At 40.8% G+C, this 21,403-nt stretch overlaps 1 protein-coding gene across 1 annotated transcript in view; it reads right to left on the reverse strand.

Annotated features, from left to right (window-relative positions):
• Positions 1–1,253: 1,253 nt before the first annotated feature.
• Positions 1,254–21,403, reverse strand: part of LOC139557629 (teashirt homolog 2-like) — a 75,833-nt gene continuing 55,683 nt past the window's right edge. The window contains exon 2 of the mRNA XM_071372685.1: positions 1,254–4,958. Within this exon, the coding sequence (XP_071228786.1) occupies positions 1,921–4,958 (3,038 nt within the window). The 3' untranslated portion in view covers positions 1,254–1,920. The remainder of the gene's footprint in view (positions 4,959–21,403) is intronic.

Here is a 21,403-nt window from a genome sequence, read left to right on the forward strand (position 1 = left end):
CAAACTAGTGCACCTACTGCCATACCCCGTTCAAAGGCACTTAAATATTTTAACTTGCCTATTCATTCACCCTCTGAATGGCACACATACACAATCCATGTCTCAATTGTCTCAAGGCTTAAAAATCCTTCTTTAACCTGTCTCCTCCCCTTCATCTACAATGATTGAAGTGGATTTAACAAGTGACATCAATAAGGGATCATAGCCTTGGATTTATCTGGTCAGTCTATGTGATGGAAAGAGCACGTGTTCCTAAGTGTATCACTTCCCTGTACAGTAACAATAAATCACCAATGTGACTTTGACTTATTAGACCAAATTAAGGTAAGAAACAATTCAGGTGATTGCATTGATGACAGCATTTTATCAATGGTAAGCCTTAACCTAATGTTGATCACTTGCATGCTATGCTGATAGAGCCAGACTACTGTATACGCTTGTTGTCCCACATCCAATACTGCAGTGAATTTCTATAGTAATTTCACAAAGGATAAAGGAACTTTAGCAAAATTGTGACATTCTGAATGCTTACAACTGCAGCAGTACTGAGGCATATCTCCTCTTTAATAAGACAATTCAATCTCACATTTTAATTACCATGAATAAACACAAATGATCTGAATATTGCAATCAGTTTTCCCACTATAATCTTCCCATATCTTAGATCATTTGTGCTGGTCTCAATTTAAAATAAGTTGCTACTCTACAACATAATGGCTCTACAGACGAATCAGGGGATCCATTGGTGAGGCGAGGCATTACATAATTTATAGCTTTAATCTGCTCACTGAGGTGTGTGGTCTATGACAGTAATTATAAATGCAAGAAGAAATTATAGCTGAATACTTTAACTGCATTAGGAGTCATCTGATGAACAATTGTGATTGCCTGCTCATTTCCAACAGAGGGCAAGTTGGTGTCACAGTATTCAAATCACCATTGTGCCCATGTGCTTTTCTCCATTTGCCATCAAATGTCAGCCGCCTGTTATAAAACAGAGATTTGATGGTGGTGGTAATTGAGGGACTTGATTGCTGGAAAGAAAAGAGATAAATTGTGTAAAATGTTTATGAATTTAGCAGGCAATTATATTTTATAGCTGTGAAATAAGAGAGCTGAAGAAAATGTCTACTTGTTATGAAGAACACAGTCATTCCCAACCACACATTGATCTACGCATATATTGTTAATTTACAATATTTCAGGAGAAGTACAGGAGACTCATGAAAACTTAAAATGAACACAGTCTGGTATCAAATGTTAATTCTTTATTTCAATTGGTAAAAAAAAGGTGCAGGTATCATTTGTCTCACTGTCATCCTTTTAAAATGAAACACATTTATATTTTATTTTTCCTTGTTTCCAACCTGTCTAAATTTGTTGGGTTCATGTACAGAATCTGAGTCTAACCTGGTGATTTAACATTTATTAAAGTGCTTTTCTGTTCTATCATTGAAACACAAAACATTTTTTACATAGCAATTCACTGTACAGTTCAATGTACAGTGCAATAAATGTGTTAACATGTGTCTGGCTACCTGTTTAAAACAGCTGCATATTTTACAAAGGTGTAGCATTGGAGATGATCATTACAATTTATCCATTACATTTTCTTTGAAATAATACAATTGAAACTTGACATATTATACAAATAAATAGTAGTCATAGCCAGAGCTATTGCATGCAAACGTTAGCAATTATATTTCAAGCAGTAATACATTTCATTACTGGTGATGCATTTAAGAAGGGTGCAAAGGTATAAGTTGGTGTATTCTTTAACATTTTAGGGTTTAGTCTAGCCAGTGTGTCCATGTCATATTCAATCAAATGTTTTCAATGCTACTGGAAACATTGCTGAAATATCTAACCAGTGTTTCAAAAATCAATAACAACAAAAAAGGTAGCAAAAATGAACAACTCCTACTCTTTATCCATTTCCACATATTGTGAATGGTTATCAGGTGATTTGCTGTGAGTTTTACTCAAGTGGAGTTTAACTGCATGGTTACTAGCAAATGTCCTACAACACAGCTTACATTTGAACTTAGTGTCAACATCCTCCTCTGTGACTAGCGTCTCTGTCGCACGGACACTGAGAGCCTTTGACAGTTCTGGCTCCTCTACCTTCGTCTGATGCTCAATAGGCAATTTGCGCATATCTTTGATTTGGAACCCTAGGTGTGATTCCAGGTGGGAGATGAAGGCTGGTGGTGTCCTGAACTGGGAAGCACAGTCATTGCAGTAGAAGATCGGATGGCCAGTGTCCATGCTCTTCAGAAACTTGGTCCCCCCTGTTTTCCTAAGTTGGTATTTCACATTGGCCAACCAGTGGCTGATGGTTGTCATGGACAGTCCAGTAAACTTAGAGATGTGCATTCGTTCCTGAGGACCAAGATCTGAGAGTAAGTACTTGCCCTCAGAAGTCAGAAAGAGGCTGGAGGCGAACTGGGCTTGGAGGATGATAAGATGTCGGGGGTTCCAGTTCGAATGCCTTCCCTTGCGCTTGTGAACCGAGTATACCTCAGCCGACACGTCCTCAGAGCGTCTCACGTCTGATTCCAGTTTCATGGTGGGTATCCTTGATGGCATAGAGGCTTTTGGTGTGGTGGCTTTAGGAAGAACCTTGACCATGTCAGCAATGTCAGACAGAGCGTGTTTCTGTGGCATTGGGGCAAAGGGTTGTAGATGGGAGAAACTTGGCTTGTTAGGTTTATATTTTGTCAGGTCTATTGGCTGATCATTGCTAGCAAACAGGAAGGCAATGTTAGCGCTGTTCCTAGCAGGGGTAGCATGCACCACTGCTGGTTTCTCCATACTCTGGTTGAGTTCAGCTAATATAGATTGAGAGCGAGCAGATAGTTTACTATTTTCAGATCTTGAATTGGTGGGCTTATTTGCTTTACCCAAATGGCTGTTCAGAACTGATTGCAGTGCACTTAGAGGGTTTATGCCGAGTATTTCCGGGGTGTCATTGACAAGCTCTGAAGTAGTGCTTCGTCCACCGGTGGCAGGAGGGCTTGGTGTCTTGCCTCTGTCTGAGAAATCTGGGCTCCACTTCCCTTTGATCACATCACTCCCTTCATTCAGACAGTCTGCGTCGAGCTTTGAAGAGGTAGAGGAATCATCCTGACAATCGCTGTCATTATTCTCCACCAGATCAAACTTAATATTCAGACGTTCTTTACCATCGCTAATGCCAACCTTTTCTTTCTTGGTGTCCGCTTTTCGATACTGTTGCTGTGGAGTGTCAACTCCCCCAGCACCCTGAAGAAACTTCCCCTTTGGGGCGATCGGTCTCAGCTTGTGGTTGAATGTGTGCTTTACCTGAATGGGGGGAGACGCTGAGAGATGAGTGCTGCTCTTGATGATCCCAGAGAGTTGATAGGAAGCGTGGATACTGGGGTAGGCACTCCAGCTGGGGGTCCCAGTCTGAGCCTTGTTGATTGCAGAGGCGACCGTGTTGGCTAAAGACTTGAGGATATCCCCTCCACCACCTGACAATCCCTGCTGCTCCAGATCCTCCTCACGAAGATATCGATATTTAATCACCCTGTTCCCTGCCTTTTGATCCTCACTGTCTGCCTTGTCATCTTTCACTTCACTTTCTTCCATTTTGTCCAATGTGCCTTCCCTCTGGCTATCTTTCTCACTGCCCCCTGGGGAATATGTTTTTGGAGACACTTTATCGCCATCAGTTTTGTTAGCAAGCGGCTCAGCTAATACCTGCATCTTTTCTATAACCAAGGGATCCAGAGCTAACTGTTTCCCTTTCTTAGAGGCTGAGTTTGTAACTTTCATGAAATGTCCAGTGACCATCATATGAGTGGTGAGTTGTTGCAGGGTATCGTGTGAGCTTCCACACTCCATGCATTTTAGAATCTGAGATTTGCATGTCTCAAACTGCCAAGTGTAGCTAGCCCCATTCTGATAACCATAGCGATTACTGTTAGCATTTGAAATAGCCGCGGACCGTTGGGCCTCGCTGTAGCCAGCTAACCCTGTGGTAGAATCAGGAGAACAAGGTCTGTTGGCCTCATAGGTCCGTTTCTTTGCTGGTGGCAGTAATCTAGGTGAGAGTACTGGGATAGGTTCTTTCAAAGGTACTTTTTGGTAATGCTTAGTTTTTATCATATGGACACTCAAGTCCTGGAGGGACTCAAAAGAATGGCCACAGAACATACACTTCAGAACTTTCTGTGCATCCTCTTTCCCTTCCATGTCTTGCAAATTTCGTTTCCTTGATTTGGAAGAGGATGTGGAGGCATTGCTTGGTTTGCCATGATTGTTGTCCTGGTAATGTCCACTCTTGTTCATGTGCACTGTCAAATCCACAATACTGTCATAGGCTGCACTGCAGTCCTTACACTTGAATCGGCTGGCCCCTGTAAATACTGTCCCACCTGCTTTGCTGCTTTGTCTGTAGAGGTGGACCGAGCTGAAGAGGTTGGGTTTGGAACCAGGCTTTGGGGAGTGTGTTTGCTGGAAGGTTTTGGATAGTGCATCCTGATGCCAGTCAAATTCACTCTTGGTGCTAACATTGGTGCTGTCACAGTTAGCTTTGCTGGGAGTTTTGCTAATTTTCAAGTCCATTCCGATCCCTGTGCAGTAGGAATCTGAGAGAAAGTTAGCATAGGCGGCCCTCATTTTCTCCAGGCTGCTGTGCATGTCATCCTTGTGTTTCGAACCGCTGCTCCCCTCGTCCTTCTGGCTTTCAGGTGGTGGGGAACTTTTGAAGTCTGAGAGTGAGAGTCTATCGCTGGCGTCGCTAAGGCGCGACTCCAACTCGGCTTCTTGATTGGAAAGGACACTGACGGGGGAGTCCTGGTAGCTGCTTTTGTTGTCCATCTCTTTGTCCTCTGAGGCCTTGGGACTCGTCTTCTCTTCAGTTGGAGTGTCATTCTCTCTGTCATCCTCAGAGATGGTCTCTCGCATGACGCCATGTTCATCAGGCACGTATACTGAAAAAGAAGGAGAAAGAGAGATACAATTTAGAAACCTTTGTTATTAAGCTTCACATAATCTTGTTCCCAGACACTTCCGACCAATGAAAGTCTGGTGGACCAACGCGTCAAACTGTGCCTTCGTTAGCCAATAAAGAAAAACCGGAATAAACTCCCGGTGCATAGGCATTGGCTTAATCTACAGCATCTTCCTTTTAACCCTCCCCACGCTTCACAGTCATGTGATAAATGATGACAAATACTTTACTAAGCAGGCAACTCCCATAGTGGGAGTGACCATAGAATTCTAAGGCCAAGTTTGAATCTTTGATATCCCAGGCTTATATGCCCAATAGCCTGGGGACGAGGTTATTCATTACAAGACCCCTATCTCTCTTTAGACTACATAATAGTAAGAAATCACCATAGGAGAGGGAAATTAGTTGAGTTGCAATCACTACTGAGCATTTGAAATATTTCCAAGAATGGAAAAATATGCAAAGTACGTCAAAACAAGAGGTTTTGTTTGCTTTTTTGTTCTGTTTTCAGAGAAACTGTGGAGTCCACACAAGGCTACATGCACAATGCAGGACTGAGCTACATGAGAGGATCAACAGTATGGATGTCACATGCCTTTTCTAACAAACTACTAGAGGTCAAGCGGCTCCTTGTGATTCACGGCGGGTCATTGACTTAGTGCTGTCTCAAAGGTTTCCCTGCCTCATGTTGAGATGTTTACAACAATCGTTGGCCAATGACAGGCAAAATGCAATTGATTTTTGCTAGGGTTTTACTAAGTGTTATTGCAAGTGGCCTATTCCAAAGTGATTATGAGTATCTCCAAACTGCAATGAACTTGCAATGAAAAAACTTAAGCTTTCTCTGTTGGATAATATCTTTCCATGCTTGGATCCACCAGATTGTGTTGCAGCAAATTACAAAGACTGAGCGATATTCTAATATTCCACAAGTGTTCTATGAATAAATGAAAAAGCCTGAGCCTTGCAAGATGAGAGGGGTTTACTTACATTTCAGATTTCAAAATGAGCTGAAATATATCCTGTCTCCATTTAAGTGGTTACAGAGTGAGATAGTCTTTCTTGACAGAGAAATTTGCATTCTTTATGCAAAAAAAAAACCTAAATCTGGATAATAATTAATACATGAATCACAGCACAACAAAGAACCAATACATTTTTGAAAATATATGTATTTATTATAACAAGATCATTATCTAACATTTCTAGAAGTTGCTGGCAATCTGTCACATTGTTATATTGTCCTTGACAGGCTCATAAACAGCAATTATCTATTTCATTATCCACCTGTTTGTTCACACTCATAGGGCTCAATGTTATTGCATCAATTAACTGATAATTAAACAACAGTTTTTCTAATTGACATATTTAACATCATCTAATTTGCATTACTTGTGATACAGCATATTAAGCAGTTTTGAACCAGGCTGGAGGATCAGATATTCATACAGTAAATGAATCAGTAAAACTATTATCAATATAAAACAATCAAACTCTTCTCTGTTGAATTAAGGTCCCTCTCAAATTTAGCCAGTCCACAATATGAAAACAAACTACTTAAAAAATACTTTCGAAGAAACATCTTGCAGTATGTTCTCTTATTCATGTTGGAAAATTTGCATTTTGGGAGAAGATGGCAGATGTGCTTTTAGTTAAACATGAAAAGGACACAATGCCCTTGTCTAGGCACCTATGCATTTAATGTGGGTAATATTTAACCTTTGATTTAGGGGCACTCTATGGAATGCTGAATGTAAGGAGCACTCCAAGTACTACAGAACACTGGGTCAGCCCATAGAATGAAGAATGTCATCCTCCTTCGCAATCGGAAAATAAATCTTTTTTTTAATCAATATTTCACAAGTGTCTCAGGACAAGCTTTAGAGGTGAACTGGTTGCCAGCTAATGGATGAAGATGGTCATGGGACTCAAAACAAACATGGAGAACAAGGAGCCACGCAGCAGACCAGAGATTCCCGAATGTGCTATGACCCTCAACCACAAGAGAGAATTCTGGATTGGCCAACTGAGATCATTGTTGGCTTCCAAAACACCCTCTTCCCCCCATGCTGGAGAGGGAGTGTTGTCAGAGTACAGAGACATGTTTTATTGATCGTTTAATATATACAGTTGAAGTCGGAAGTTTACATACACTTAGGTTGGAGTCATTAAAACATATTTTTCAACAACTTTTTCCATCAATTGTTTACAGACAGATTATTTCACTTATAATTCACTGTATCACACTTCCAGTGGGTCAGAAGTTTACATACACTAAGTTGACTGTGCCTTCAAACAGCTTGGAAAATTCCAGAAAAGTATGTCATGGCTTCAGAAGCTTCTTATAGGCTAATTGACATCATTTGAGTCAATTGGAGGTGTACCTGTGGATGTATTTCAAGGCCTACCTTCAAACTCAGTGCCTCTTTGCTTGACATGATGGGAAAATCAAAAGAAATCAGCCAAGACCTCAGAATTAATTTTTTGTCCTTCACAATTCTGGTTCATCCTTGGGAGCAATTTCCAAACGCCTGAAGGTACCATGTTCATCTGTACAAACAATAGTACGCAAGTATAAACGCCATGGGACCGCGCAGCCGTCATATCAGTCAGGAACGCATTAACTCCTAGAGATGAACGTACTTTGGTGCGAAAAGTGCAAATCAATCCCAGAACGACAGCAAAGGACCTTGTGAAGATGCTGGAGGAAACAGGTGCAAAAGTATCTTTATCCACAGTAAAACGAGTCCCATATTGACATAACTTGAAAGGCCACTCAGCAAGGAAGAAGCCACTGCTCCAAAACCGCCATAAAAAAACCAGACTACGGTTTGCAACTGCACATTCGGACAAAGATCGTACTTTTTGGAGAAAAGTCCTCTGGTCTGATGAAACAAAAATAGAACTGTTTGGCCATAATGACCATTGTTATGTTTGGAGGAAAAAGGGGGATGCTTGCAAGCTGAAGAACACCACCCCAACTGTGAAGCACAGGGGTGGCAGCATCATGTTGTGGGGGTCCTTTGCTGCAGGAGGGACTGGTGCATTTCACAAATTAGATGGCATCATGAGGCAGGAAACTTATGTGGATATATTGAAGCAACATCTCAAGACATCAGTCAGGAAGTTAAAGCTTGGGTCGCAAATGGGTCTTCCAAATGGACAATGACCCCAAGCATACTTCCAAAGTTGTGGCAAAATGGCTTAAGGACAACGAAGTCAAGGTATTGGAGTGGCCATCACAAAGCCCTGCCATCAATCCTATAGAAAATGTTTGTGCAGAACTGAAAAAGCGTGTGCGAGCAAGGAGGCCTACAAACCTGACGCAGGTACACCAGCTGTGTTAGGAGGAATGGGCCAAAATTCACCCAACTTACTGTGGGAAGCTTGTGGAAGGCTACCCGAAACGTTTGACCCAAGTTAAACAATTTAAATGCAATGCTGCCAAATACTAATTGAGTGTATGTAAACTTCTGACCCCCTGGGAATGTGATGAAAGTAATAAAAGTTGAAATTAAATAATTCTCTCTACTATTATTCTGACATTTCACATTCCTAAAATAAAGTGGTGATCCTAATTTACCTAAAACAGGGAATTTTTACTAGGATTAAATGTCAGGAATTGTGAAAAACTGAGATTAAATGTATTTGGCTAAGGTGTATGTAAACTTCTGACTTCAACTGTAGTTATCACAGATAAACGAGAACACTATCGCCTATGACAAGCTTCTAGTTGACGTCTTCTATTTTTGAAAGTCTTGATAGAGACTATGGACAGAAGTCAATTATAGCACATTGCTTTTTTGGAAAATTCAAATTACCGTAGAACCTTTCATTTATATTGACCATTACCAAATATTGATTGATAAAAGAGCATTTTCAAGTAGAAGTTTCAAGGATTGTCTGGTGACATATTGCAGATATAGCAAAACAGCTTTACTTAGCCTACTTCATGCAGATAGTGAACCTTCTAACTAATTCATGGATTAAGAATTAGCATTAATAAATATTTCACTAAGAGACACTTAGCAATCATACAGCAATGGAGCACACTGACATGCATCCAATAAATTGTTATTTCATGGCAATTAGATGATACAATTTACTATGTTCAAGTAGCTTTATCTACACTGCCATAGAGCACTATCAAACTCAGCATGGCTATTTAATGAAACAAAAATGTATTAAGATAATAACTTAATTATCAGGAATTAAAATCCTAAAGTAACAGAACGTGAGAATAGTCTACATTTAGTATACTTTGTATTTCCAGACGAAATTGACAGAAATTATCAGCAGCATTTCCTGCCCATTTGATCTAAAGTAATATCAGTGAAAATGAGGTGACACGAGACGGTCCACTCCCGTCCATGCGGGAATACAGACTGCCTGCCTTCCCACATTTGGGACAACGACTCCCATAGTTAGGGCGGAGACAAGACCATCTCGTCATTATATACAGTATCTCTGGTTATCTACATCCAAAGGCACCAGGCAGGGGTGACGCCAAGATACCCACATGTCTAATTCCACTTCTCACACTCTTTGTAACTCCATTTTGCCAACCCTTGGTGGATGCCAATTAGCAATATCAAATGCAAGGGCAGAGCCTTCTCTGATGCTACTTAGGGACATTGTAGTCTACATCTCTGATACAAATGTATGATCATAATTTGATCACCTGTTGCAGAATAACTTGCCATTTTCCAAGTTAGCATGCTGAAATTAGTTTGTGTTTCCCCAGTAACAGTATTTAACTTCCACTATTAGCCTGTTAGTATTAACTTTGTAATGGTAAAGATATCAACATTTATCACATGGAAGGTCAACATTTCCCTCATTAAAGTGACAAGGCAGTCAGTGAGCAGCCTGACAGGGTTAGCTAATGGACAGCTGCCTGCAATACCCTGAATATCCCAGGTAATACTATCTTCACAGAAAATTGTGTAATTCATAGGTGCCAGTGACAGGTCTGCATGTCTGTGCCACTTTCCTGAACTGCTCTCCGGTTGTCTCAAGCTACAGTTTTCGCTGCTCACAAATCAATATCCCTTTTTACTTCACATTGATTGCCTGGCGGTGGGACCGACCTAAGCAGGACTGTTATGACATTTCTAGATTTCCCCCTGTCCTTGGAACAATCAATTACACGCTCATAGCAATCAAAACCTCTTTGGAAAATGAACCTGCTCCATGACATTTTCATCTCCCGGATTTATGGCACTCTAAATAGAAAAAAATAAAACACAGCAGGCCCGTCCGTCCGTCTATGCTATCCGTCCGTCTACGGTGTCCCACATAAGAATGCAGCTTCTAGAGTCTACACGTTAATAAAACAGGTCAGGCAAATAAAGCAATCTACAGACTTTGTCTTCTGGAGTCAAATTGTCTCCCCAACCTCTGCAAGACTTTTGTTGATATATTGTTGTAAATGAGCAGTTTCATTTGTTGTCACTATAGATTTCAGTTCTATAATAAGGTAAGTGAGATAGATATGTTGTAGGTTCCTCTCCAGAGCACTCTATGGAGTTGGAGTCCTTGTAGTGTGAAGGGAGACATCTCAAAGAGAGGCTGACGCACTGTACTGTAATTTTGATCAAATATCTACTAAAACTATACTTTTGTTGTTGACTTAATAGTGTCTGCAAGATGGCTACACGTTTTCTAGTGGTTAGTCATCATTATGTACAGTTTTAACTTACGCTTAATGCACAGGCCTGTCATAAGACCGAGAGACATACCAGCTATGTAATATTTGACAGATGTCAGTCAGTTGAAGTCAGGTTACAGTATGCTGTTTATCTAGATCAATCTGAGACTGGATACACGGCTGACATTGCATGAGTTAATTTTTAATCCGGGCCAATAGCTTACTGTAAACTCAATAATCATTGCTTTATTTTACAGACAGTATATTTGACTTGTTTGTCTTTATACTGTCTCGAAACAATGAAGGACATGTTTACAGGGTTCACAGACTGCCTAGCCTATGTGATCCAGTTAACTATTACTGGAAGGTAATAGACAAAACACAAAATATGTGTTTTTTTATTTTTTATTGTAAAATAAGGAGGCCTAAATAACTTTTACGACCCTTCTCACACTCCACCTATAGCCTAGATAATTTATTTTGCTTGAAACAGTACATCACCCCCACAGTCATAAATACACTCAGAACACTGTTATGTTACCAGCAACCATAAGATGAAGTCAGAATGCAGTCATACAGTGGTTGCAGAAATCGCAAAATGTTGAATAGTTCGCCTAATTTCAGTTTGTGACAAAACAAGCAAGTATAGTGTAGAGAATCATTGTACCATCTAAACCGCTGTGAAATATATTTTTCATAACCAAACACATTGTATTTTCAGCTGTTTGAAACTGGTATACTAAACCGAAAGTAAAAGATGCAAAAACAAAAAACTTAAGCATGGGAATCATAGAAATAAGGCACACAGAACAGATCTACCGCTTCTTAGACTTGCTTTCAACGAGAATGACATATCTATAACTCACATTTCTATGTCGCCCAAAAAGTTACATATTGCAGCTTTAAGATCTCTCTGAGGGCTCTGCTGCAGCGTGAAACCATGCGACAGAGAGTTTAGTGTCCATTTTTGTATGCATGAATGGGATGATACTTAAAGCGCATTACCTACTTCACTAAACAGGGGCTATTCATGCAGATAAATGCCTTGCTTTCATACACCGGCACATTCAATATTTCATAGTCTAATATGATCAAATAAAGAACCTCAACATTTCAAAGCAGACAACGTGAAGAAAGGCAGATTGTGAATTGTGCTAAAGGCAGTATGATGTAGCTACTTGGATGGACTCAGACCCAGATTTATATGATAGGATCACAAATATGACACCAGACCATACCCTACCATCTGGCAGTTGATTTGGGCAAAAATCATCACAATAATTACAGCAATCAAAACAATATTTCCACATTCACAACCAACATGTTGTTAGTGAATGAAGGTAAAACATTGAAAACCTTACTAACCTACACCATTGACACTTGATCTTGAAACAGCTACAATATGTTTCAAGACTGTAAGACTAAAAAGTAGCAGAATCTGCATGTTTATTTGAAGATTTTTATCTTTCTGATTTGGGGATTTTCATGTTCAAAATAAAAATGCTGTCGTTCCTCAGTGTCCCTGTTTCTTCATCGATACTAATCACGATTCTCACTTAGTCACATCAAGCTGTGGCTGCCATCCTACTGTAGCTCCAGGAGTCCCTTCCCCTCCCTCCCTCAATGATGTCACTGAGCGACACTGCTCTTTTTGATGCCTGCCTGCTAGAAGCTCCTGATCCGAGACGCATCACTCGGCCCGCTGCCTAATTGGAAGTGAATAGCAGGAGAGCAATGCAATTTGCACTCCAGCACCTAAGTCATCACGTAAGCGTGCCACCGTGCTATCGCCAGCCGCCATGCCGCCTGCCTGCCACCGCCTCACATGCAGTACTATTGCCTCGTGTTGCATCTCACCAGAAGAGGAGGGCCCCGCTTTCAGGGCTGGCAGGGGACATTTTACACACCCTTCCAAAAAACATGGATGGAACCACGAGAATATTGCCTCACTGGTAGTGGCACTACAGTCCATTTGTTAAGTTCAAGGATTTTGTTTCTGGCGAATGCAACAAATACTTTCTTATGAAAAGGAAAACAGTACATTTAATCATGAACAGCAAATTCTACTGTCAATATAATAAAAAAACATTTTTATCTGAGAAAGAGAGAGAGACAGACACAGAGAAAGAGAGACAGACACACAGAGAGAGAGGGAGACACACAGAGAGAGCGAGCGAGAGCGCCAGAGAGCGAGAGAGAGAGCGGGAGAGCGAGAGCGGGAGACAGACAGACAGAGAGAAAGAAAGAAAGAAAGAAAGAGAGAAAGACAAGGGGACAGAGAGACAGAGCTGCTACTCAGTACAGCCCAGTGTGCTGCTGCTTGCTCCTTTCTCTGTCACTTGGTTTTTGAAGAGCTTGTGACATGGCTCTCCAGGAGCGACGTGATGAGGTCTGATGGTTCCTTTCTGCAGAATAGCAGTTTACCTCTCATTCACCCTTATCAGAGAGAACCCATCATCTTACTGTACGCCACCCATCCAAACTGTGCATATTGGAGCTGACCAGTCAAGCAAACAGAGGTACTAATAAAAGACCATCTTGCTTCGGTTCAAATTTCTCTGATTGAATGTCAGTCAGGAATGTTTACGTGGTTTGGCAGGCAGGGTAGGGGAAAATGGGCCATCGTTTAAAGGACCACTGCCTCGCACAGATTAGGTCTTTGTTCAAAGCTTTTATGAGCCACAGGCTGAGAGGAGGAGGATGGGACAATTATTCTACACTTGTCTGACCGGACTTGGATTTTATGAAGCTCAGTAGTTTTGCAACATACAGACTAATAAAACAAATGCATTATACATTTACCAGGTAATTTGATTGCAAAGAGATTTTTATTTAATTAGATTTTGCTATATTTTTATTTTACAAAGTGAAAGTGGTTGAATTGAATCTTTTTAGAGAAAAATCCTAAATTAAATAAATATCCTATACATTATATTTTGGTCTATAACATATATATATATAACACATTGTGTTGTGACAATAAGCTATTACATATCATAGTGTATTTGATGTAATATACACTGAACATAAATATGAATGCAACATACTACAATTTCAAAGATTTGACTGAGTTACAGTTCATATAAGGAAATCAGTCAATTGAAATAAATTCATTCGGCCCTAATTTCACATGACTGGGAATACAGATTGACAGATGCCTGTCACAGAGAAAGATTTTTTTTTAAAGTAGGGGCGTGGATCAGAAAACCAGCCAGTATCTGGTATGACAACCATTTACTTCATGCAGTGTATAGAGTTGATAAGGCTGTTGATTGTGGCCTGTGAAATGTTGTCCCACTCCTCTTCAATGGATGTGCGAAGGTGCTGGATATTGGCAGGAACTGGAACACGCTGTTGTATACGTCAATCCAGAGCATCCCAAACATGTTCAATAGGTGACGTCTGTTGAGTATGCAGGCCATGGAAGAACTGGGACATTTTCAGATCCTTGCGACATTGTGCATTATCATGCTGAAACATAAGGTGATGGTAGTGGATGAATGGCATGACAATGGGCCTCAGGATCTCTTCACGGTATCTCTGTACATTAAAATAAAAATAAAATGCAATTGTGTTCATTGTCTGTAGCTTATGCCTGCCCATACCATAACCCCACTGCCCCCATGGGGCACTCCGTTCACAACATTGACATCAGCAAACCGCTCGCCCACAGGACGCCATACACGCCATCTGCCCGGTACAGTTGAAACCGGGATTCATCCGTGAAGAGCACACTTCTCCAGCGTGCCAGTGGCCATCGAAGGTGAGCATTTACCCACTGAAGTCAGTTACGACACTGAACTGCAGTCAGGGCAAGACCCTGGTGAGGACAACGAGCATGCAGATGAGCTTCCCTGAGACAGTTTCTGACGGTTTGTTCAGAAAATCTTTGGTTGTGCAAACTCACATTTTCATCAGCTGTCCGGGTGGCTGGTCTCAGATGATTCCGCAGGTGAAGAAGCCGGATGTGGAGGTTCTGGGCTGGCGTGGTTACACGTATTCTGCAGTTGTGAGGCCCGTTGGACGTACTGCCAAATTCTCTAGGCGTCTTATTCTTGTGGAGGCGGCTTATGGTAGAGAAACTAACATCCAATTCTCTGGCAACAGCTCTGGTGGACATTCCTGCAGTCAGCATGACAATTGCATGCTCCCTCAAAACTGTACATTTTAAAGTGGCCTTTTACTGTCCCCAGCACAAGTTGCACCTGTGTAATGATCATGCTGTTTAATCAACTTCTTGATATGCCACACCTGTCAGGTGGATGGATTATCTTGGCAAAGAAGAAACTAACAGATCACTAACAGATTGAGAAAACTTTTATGTCTTCAGAGAGGAAATTCATAAAACATAGCACATGTAAAAAACAAATATAAAAATATGCATAGGATGTTTACAAGCATGTAGGCAGGGTAAGTGCAATTTCAGTGTGAGTGCTAATGTGCAATTAGTCCAACATTTTGTTAAGTTGCAGAATTGCATTCGGAATAAAAGAGTACTTGTCCCTATTTTTTTTTTTTTATATTTTACCTGCGGCCAGAGGGAAGGAGCTGGAATTTGGAGGGGAGTGGGTTGGAAGAGTCAACCTCTATTTTATTTGCCTTCTGTAGGGCTCTGCCCAGGGATGTAAACAAATTTGTGCACAACATGAGAACATTTGTGGTCCTCTATTTCAACTCATGAAACATGGGATCAACACTTTACATGTTGCATTTATATTTTTGTTCAGTGTACAACATGAAATATAAAGGCTGCTAGTGGTCCACCTCTGTCACTACATGGTTCGCTCTCTGTTACATTTCCTCTTCTCCTGAGATAAGTGAATGTATATAGTCACAGCATCATGAACTTCACAAAAACGCTGGCCATCATGAATCTGATACTGCAGCTGCCTGGTGAAGAGTGTGTATTCTATTAAAACAATCTGCATTTCACTAACTCTCCCTCCCTCTTCTGGCTCTATGGATCTTTCATTAAAATCTGGACGGGAATCCAGAAGAGGCTTTCCCTATATAATCAGTTTTGTGCCATTTTCAGCAAAGGGAGGCATTTTTTATGTTCCAAATTCATTAATAGTAGATTGCTGCTTTTTCCCTTCATTAAATACAACAGAAGCGTGGTACTGTCAGATGGTTTCTTGTGGGACCAAAGGCTGTTTCATGGCAAGTGTAAAGGGGAGAAGCAGACCCGCCAAACATGCAGCAGCTCTGGGGGACGAGACGAGCTAAAAAGTAAGAAATGCTTCAAAACAACTCAGCCTCCCTCCCATTCATTTTAATGGCAAATTTGTTGTCAAATGTCCTTCTGCAAAAATGATTAGGGCTCGCAGTTTTTCTGAAAAGCGCAAACTTCAGGATTTGCCTGCCGCTGCATTGTCACTTTGACAGTCCGTTCTGAGAACAATGGTTGCACAAATAGTGAAATGTGTTGGCACCCAATCTCTGAAAGTTTCCCCTCAATACTGTGGCTCATGGCTTCTCTCCGCTGTTTGTGGATATTCTGTAGCGTTGATATCTAGATGTTGATTAGAATGATAAAACAAAGAAGCTAGTGAATTGAAGCTTCCCGCGGCGGCACATCATCTATTGTTGAGAGATTGACATTCACTCTATTGAGTCAATGTTTCAGTTCATAAAACCCTTTTCTATAAGATCTGGTTAAAGAGTACAGTCATTGTGTCATTGTAAGCCTCGGTTTGTAAAGCATTAACGTTTCCAGTAAAGCAATATAATTTAGTGGAAGGGCCTACCACAAATACTGGTTTGAAACTAACTAGTAACTTTATAACCCTGGCTACAAATAACTAAATCCTTGTGATGATATTCCTTTAGTTTGTTAGGTTATTAAATCCATAGATTTAAATAGTATATTTTTGTACTGTATGTAACTGAGTAAAACAATTATGTGCACATATCATAGGTGTTCAAATATTTCCATTGCAAAACCACAACACAAATGTTTTCTATGTGCTACATCCTCAATTACCCTGAGCTTCTCAGCAGTGACATTTCTGTGGTGTTATGTTGCATTCGTAACCAAGTATGAGGTGGGAATTTACCCGTTGTAAATACCAGTTGGATGCATTCATGTGCTTTGAACTTGTTGAGAAACGCAAATAAATTATAGCATTCAAAAACCATATTAATAGATTGCTTTTTATAAATAAAGTTTTTTGATGTTGCATTTAACTGCTGAAAATGCTGTTATCAAGATAATTTCCTTAGTAAGCAATGTCAGAGGTCACCATGTAGGAGAAGTGGGGGCTTAGGATGATATGCTGTGTTCATATACTAGTCGGAACTAGGAAACTGAAATGTCTGACTTGTTAACTGGTTGTAGTTATACAGGTGCTGCGTTCAACCAATTAGCAAGTTGGACATTTGAGTTTCCTAGTCCTGACTAGCGCGCGAACGTGGCAATAGACCGGTTTCCAACTAGTAATTATCAGGTGGAAGGCTGCTCATGTGGATTTGTCCCAGTCATATGTGGTAAATTCCCACTTCCCACTTGGTTATGAAAGCAGCATTAATGTAATGGAGGAGGAGTAGGAGCTGCCTGCCTGCCTGAAGAGTACAGGGCCTTTTTATTCATTGGTTAATTTATTGAAAAGAAGGTAGGCGGACGGACGGGGCAGCGAAACGGAACTGATACCCTGTGTGGCTGTAGGTTGTGCATTGAGGGGGAGGAAAAGGAGGGAGGGAAGGAGAAAAAAAAAGAGAGGTTGAGGAAGCCGCAGACCAGAGCGACAGAGGAGGGGTTAATGGTAATGAGTGACAGGCTTTCAGAATGATTTACAACGGGTGGCACGGCGGCAGAGCCGGAACTTGATGGATGATCCTGAAAGACGGAGACAAACCATAAATCATGTCTTTGAATCATTGACAGAGATAAAGGAGGGGGAGAAGAAGCAATGGCATTGACGTTCATTCTTCCAATAATGTACATTGACGAGTTACACTACGGAGCCTTAATTAAAAAGTGAACATGGCGGGTCCTCGCTCTCTCTCCCCTCCCTCCTTCTGCTCCTCTATCCTCTCTTCTTGCCTCTCTGTCCTTCTCTCTCTGTGTTAATATCAACGATAATTAAATATGCAGTAGCATCCACAGCCCGTCCCTGTCCACTCTTCCTGCTCCTGTCCCGTAGCCGCTTCCTCTGGCTTTCCAAAGCACAGCAGACGGATTAGATAAGTCCACTGCTTAACGATAGTCACTCCTCAACAATATCAATGACGGCCTTGTCTGCAAACAGACCCGACAGCACAAACTGATAAAAGCATACAGCGGGCCTACACACAAGTGATAACATAGCCATGCAAACAGTAAACCATGTTTGAATGAGGCCTATTCAATAGAGTAATACACATCAGTTCAGTTTTTGATAACAGAAGTTGGTTGTATTTAAGATAACACAGTCTATTTAACCTTTTTCTTTTGGATAAAAATCCCACTTGTGGAGATTATGGCCTGAGACGTGGGTTAGAGCTACTCTCTGTCCAGTACAGATGGCTCTATGGAAGAAAGGCTAGAAAAGCCCTGAGGTAGCAAGGAGGCTGAATGAGTGGCATTCCACATCAGCTAAGCTCTGTTAAAGTGCAAACAAGGTGAAAGTACTCCTAAACATCTGTCTTATGTGTCCTACACACACGCTGTTCGTTCAAGTTCTAGGAAAGACATTAGCAAGCAGAGGAAGAAGAGAGAGAAAGAGGGATATGTAATTTCATGTCCTAGTTTTCCAAAGAGATTCGGCATGCAAAAGGTTATTTTGTTGTGTGTTGCGTCACTGCTTAGTCAAACAAAATGGAGATAACTACTCTAATGGTAACACTTTGATTTCTCAATATTAAAAGCCAATGGGGTGCCCTACATCTCTGTTTGCATATGGATGCTTTGACATACTGTGACATCAAGCAACCTACAGAATGGGGCATTAGTGGGTGGGTTGTTTAAGCAATAAGGCATGAGAAGCCGGGAATTATCATGTGATAACTTCCAACTAGGGGCAGTTATTAGGCCCGAGGTAAAGCCAAGGAATAATTCCTGGGTTTGAGGACCTTATTGCTTTCATGAACCGGTTGCCAACATATAAAAAAAAGATTAACGACATGTTTTCAGTAGCCTTTTACACTTGTACCCGTATACGGGTTGAAAATGGATGATTTGGGCACTAATAAGCACCTAAATTGGAACATAGTGGCTCTACAGTAACATGCTATACATGATGTGAGAGCTCTGGCTCTGCACTTCACAGCACTCTATGGGTTTTGACTGAACTTAAGCGTGTGACAAGTTGCCCCCATTCTTCCCAGTAATTGGTCAACTTGCAACAAAAAATGTCTGAGTGAGGGAAACGCTATAAATTAAGACTCAATGTATTTTCAAAGGTGAGACGTTGAGGATTATAATAAATACTGCTTTGATTTCAAACAAGCAAACCAAACGTGCACTTTCCAAATCAGATAGTGTCACTATGTTTGATGTACAATTACAAGATGACATGGCATCATACCCTGGGTTGTTCTGAACAGAATGAGCCTGTCTGTTAATTGTGAAGAACATTTGCCAGGGCACAAGCACCTGAACGCACTCATGAGTCCTTTCTATGCTCACCAAAATTACAAAAACAGTTTCACTGAATTGCATTGTGAAAGCCTAACAGTAAGATTATATTTTATAATTTATGTTGCCAATAGAACAAGCTTTCAAATTATGCCCACCTAACCCAGATTGCGATTTATAATGGACCGTTTCTTTTATTGTATAAACAGCAACAGTAATTGTGTGATGGCGGGGATGCAAGGTTGTGTTTCAAATGAAACTACAGGTGTGCTTGCTCTAGACCCTCAATGGCACAGCTAGAAGAGCTACAAAAATACCTTATAAGACTCTGAGTCATAAAAGTGCATTGAAATTGCTTAGGAATTGTGCACACTTTAGAGAGGTGTGTGGCCACTTGGAGACATCAGTTAGTCCTCTTACTGAAACCCTTGTCATGTTTTTGTCTTATGTTGCAGCTACCCCACATTTTCCAGGATTAGTTTTACGTTACTGAATGTATCCAGATTATTTTCAGATTTCAATGTAAAATGCACATAATGTAAAAAAAATGTGGATACAGTACTGTGTCAGGTGAACTGTTGTGTACTCACATTTGGTCTAATAATCTTCCCATTATCTCCGAACTGTTCCCTTTAAATCCCTACCGTTGTTATGCATACTGTATGCTTTTCAATGTAGCCTTATCCATATAGGCCAATTCCCACGAGTGTAAAGGGTTAAAAGCAATTATATTGAGTAAATTCCACCATACAAAATAATCTGGGCAAAAGCCAGTCGTTAGTTCGGAGATTCTGATGTTGATATCCAAATGGGCTGGTTGTCCGTTCTATTGTCATGTTTTGACCCAGTTATTAATTCTATTTATTCCACGTTGCTATGCTAAACAAATCACTGGCATGTAGCTAGTTAGCTAGCTATATAGTTAGCTAGCTAGTTAGCAGAGATTCAATGATGATGAGAGACAAGAACTTCAATAATTAATGATTGAAAGACATGTTCCCGGAACTTTGGCGACTAGCAAGTATTTTTTAAACCTCCGACTTTGGGCTGGATTCATCAATGTGTAGTTCATACATGCTTAATGAGCAGAATTACTGTCTTACCTAAACTAGCCACGAACTCCCTAGTTTGAAAGCAACTATTTTCCAGAAGCTGTGAGCTTCAGCGCCTCACCATTTGATTGACAGCTAGCAAGATGCACAAATGAGAGCGAGAGAGAGAGAGAAATGACGTGGCGCACATATGTGATATAGTATGCAATCAATTTTTGGGGACCACTTTTGTCTTGTGATCACTACTTTCAGAACTACTGACTAAAAAGTATACAATAGTAACAGAGAATCACTTTAATAAATATTAAAATACATACTGGTAGGCAACAACTAGTAAATGGTTGGCCAGTCCATATTATAGCAAGCTAGTAGTTGGTGATGTTGATATGAACAGCAACTTGTTAGCTAGCTAGCCAACTTGTGCTAATTTAGTCACGTCAAACATTGCACTGGAATGACAGTACACTATCTGCATATCTGCAATTTCATATCCATGATAATGATGTTGATGTGTGATTTCGCTTGGCTCAGAAAAATGTGTCTCGTCTCGTCTGGGCACCGTTCACAAGTACAGGGCAGATTGCAACTTAAAAGTGAAACGTTGTTTCCGAGGTCAGATAGTCAGACAGTGAGGCTTACATTAACCCCCGCTGTACCAAACCAAATGCTAGGTAAGAAGCATGGGGAAATAATTTCTAGACGCCCCCCCCCGCCCGAGGGAATTTGAAGTTTAATTGCCTGGCTGGGGTGCGGAACAGTGGATACATATTGATACTTGAAAAGGAGTTATGCCATTACAGCATCATGGTATTTTTCAGGAATTATTGTGTGTTATCTCTCTGCTATCAACCAATCAGCATCCAGGATCCAAGCAACCAGGTTTTATAATGTGTATGGGAGGAAAGGGCTACGTGATGAGTATGTAGCAGGATTACCAAGGCCTGGTGGACTGTACTAACTGTCCTATATTCAATGGCTGTAGAGGGAGACTGGGGACATCCGAGACACAAACAGCGTTTTGTGGGATATACTCCGTTGTTGCTGAACGACAGCAAAAGCGCACTCATTCCAGCTGGGAAAATACATTTTGTCAGTCTAAAATGCAACTGAAGACACAATGGCCATCTAGAATTGAAACTCTGTGGCAGTGGAATACAGTGGATATTGAA

This window comes from Salvelinus alpinus, chromosome 28 (assembly GCF_045679555.1).
Source record: "Salvelinus alpinus chromosome 28, SLU_Salpinus.1, whole genome shotgun sequence".
Lineage (NCBI taxonomy): Eukaryota > Metazoa > Chordata > Actinopteri > Salmoniformes > Salmonidae > Salvelinus > Salvelinus alpinus.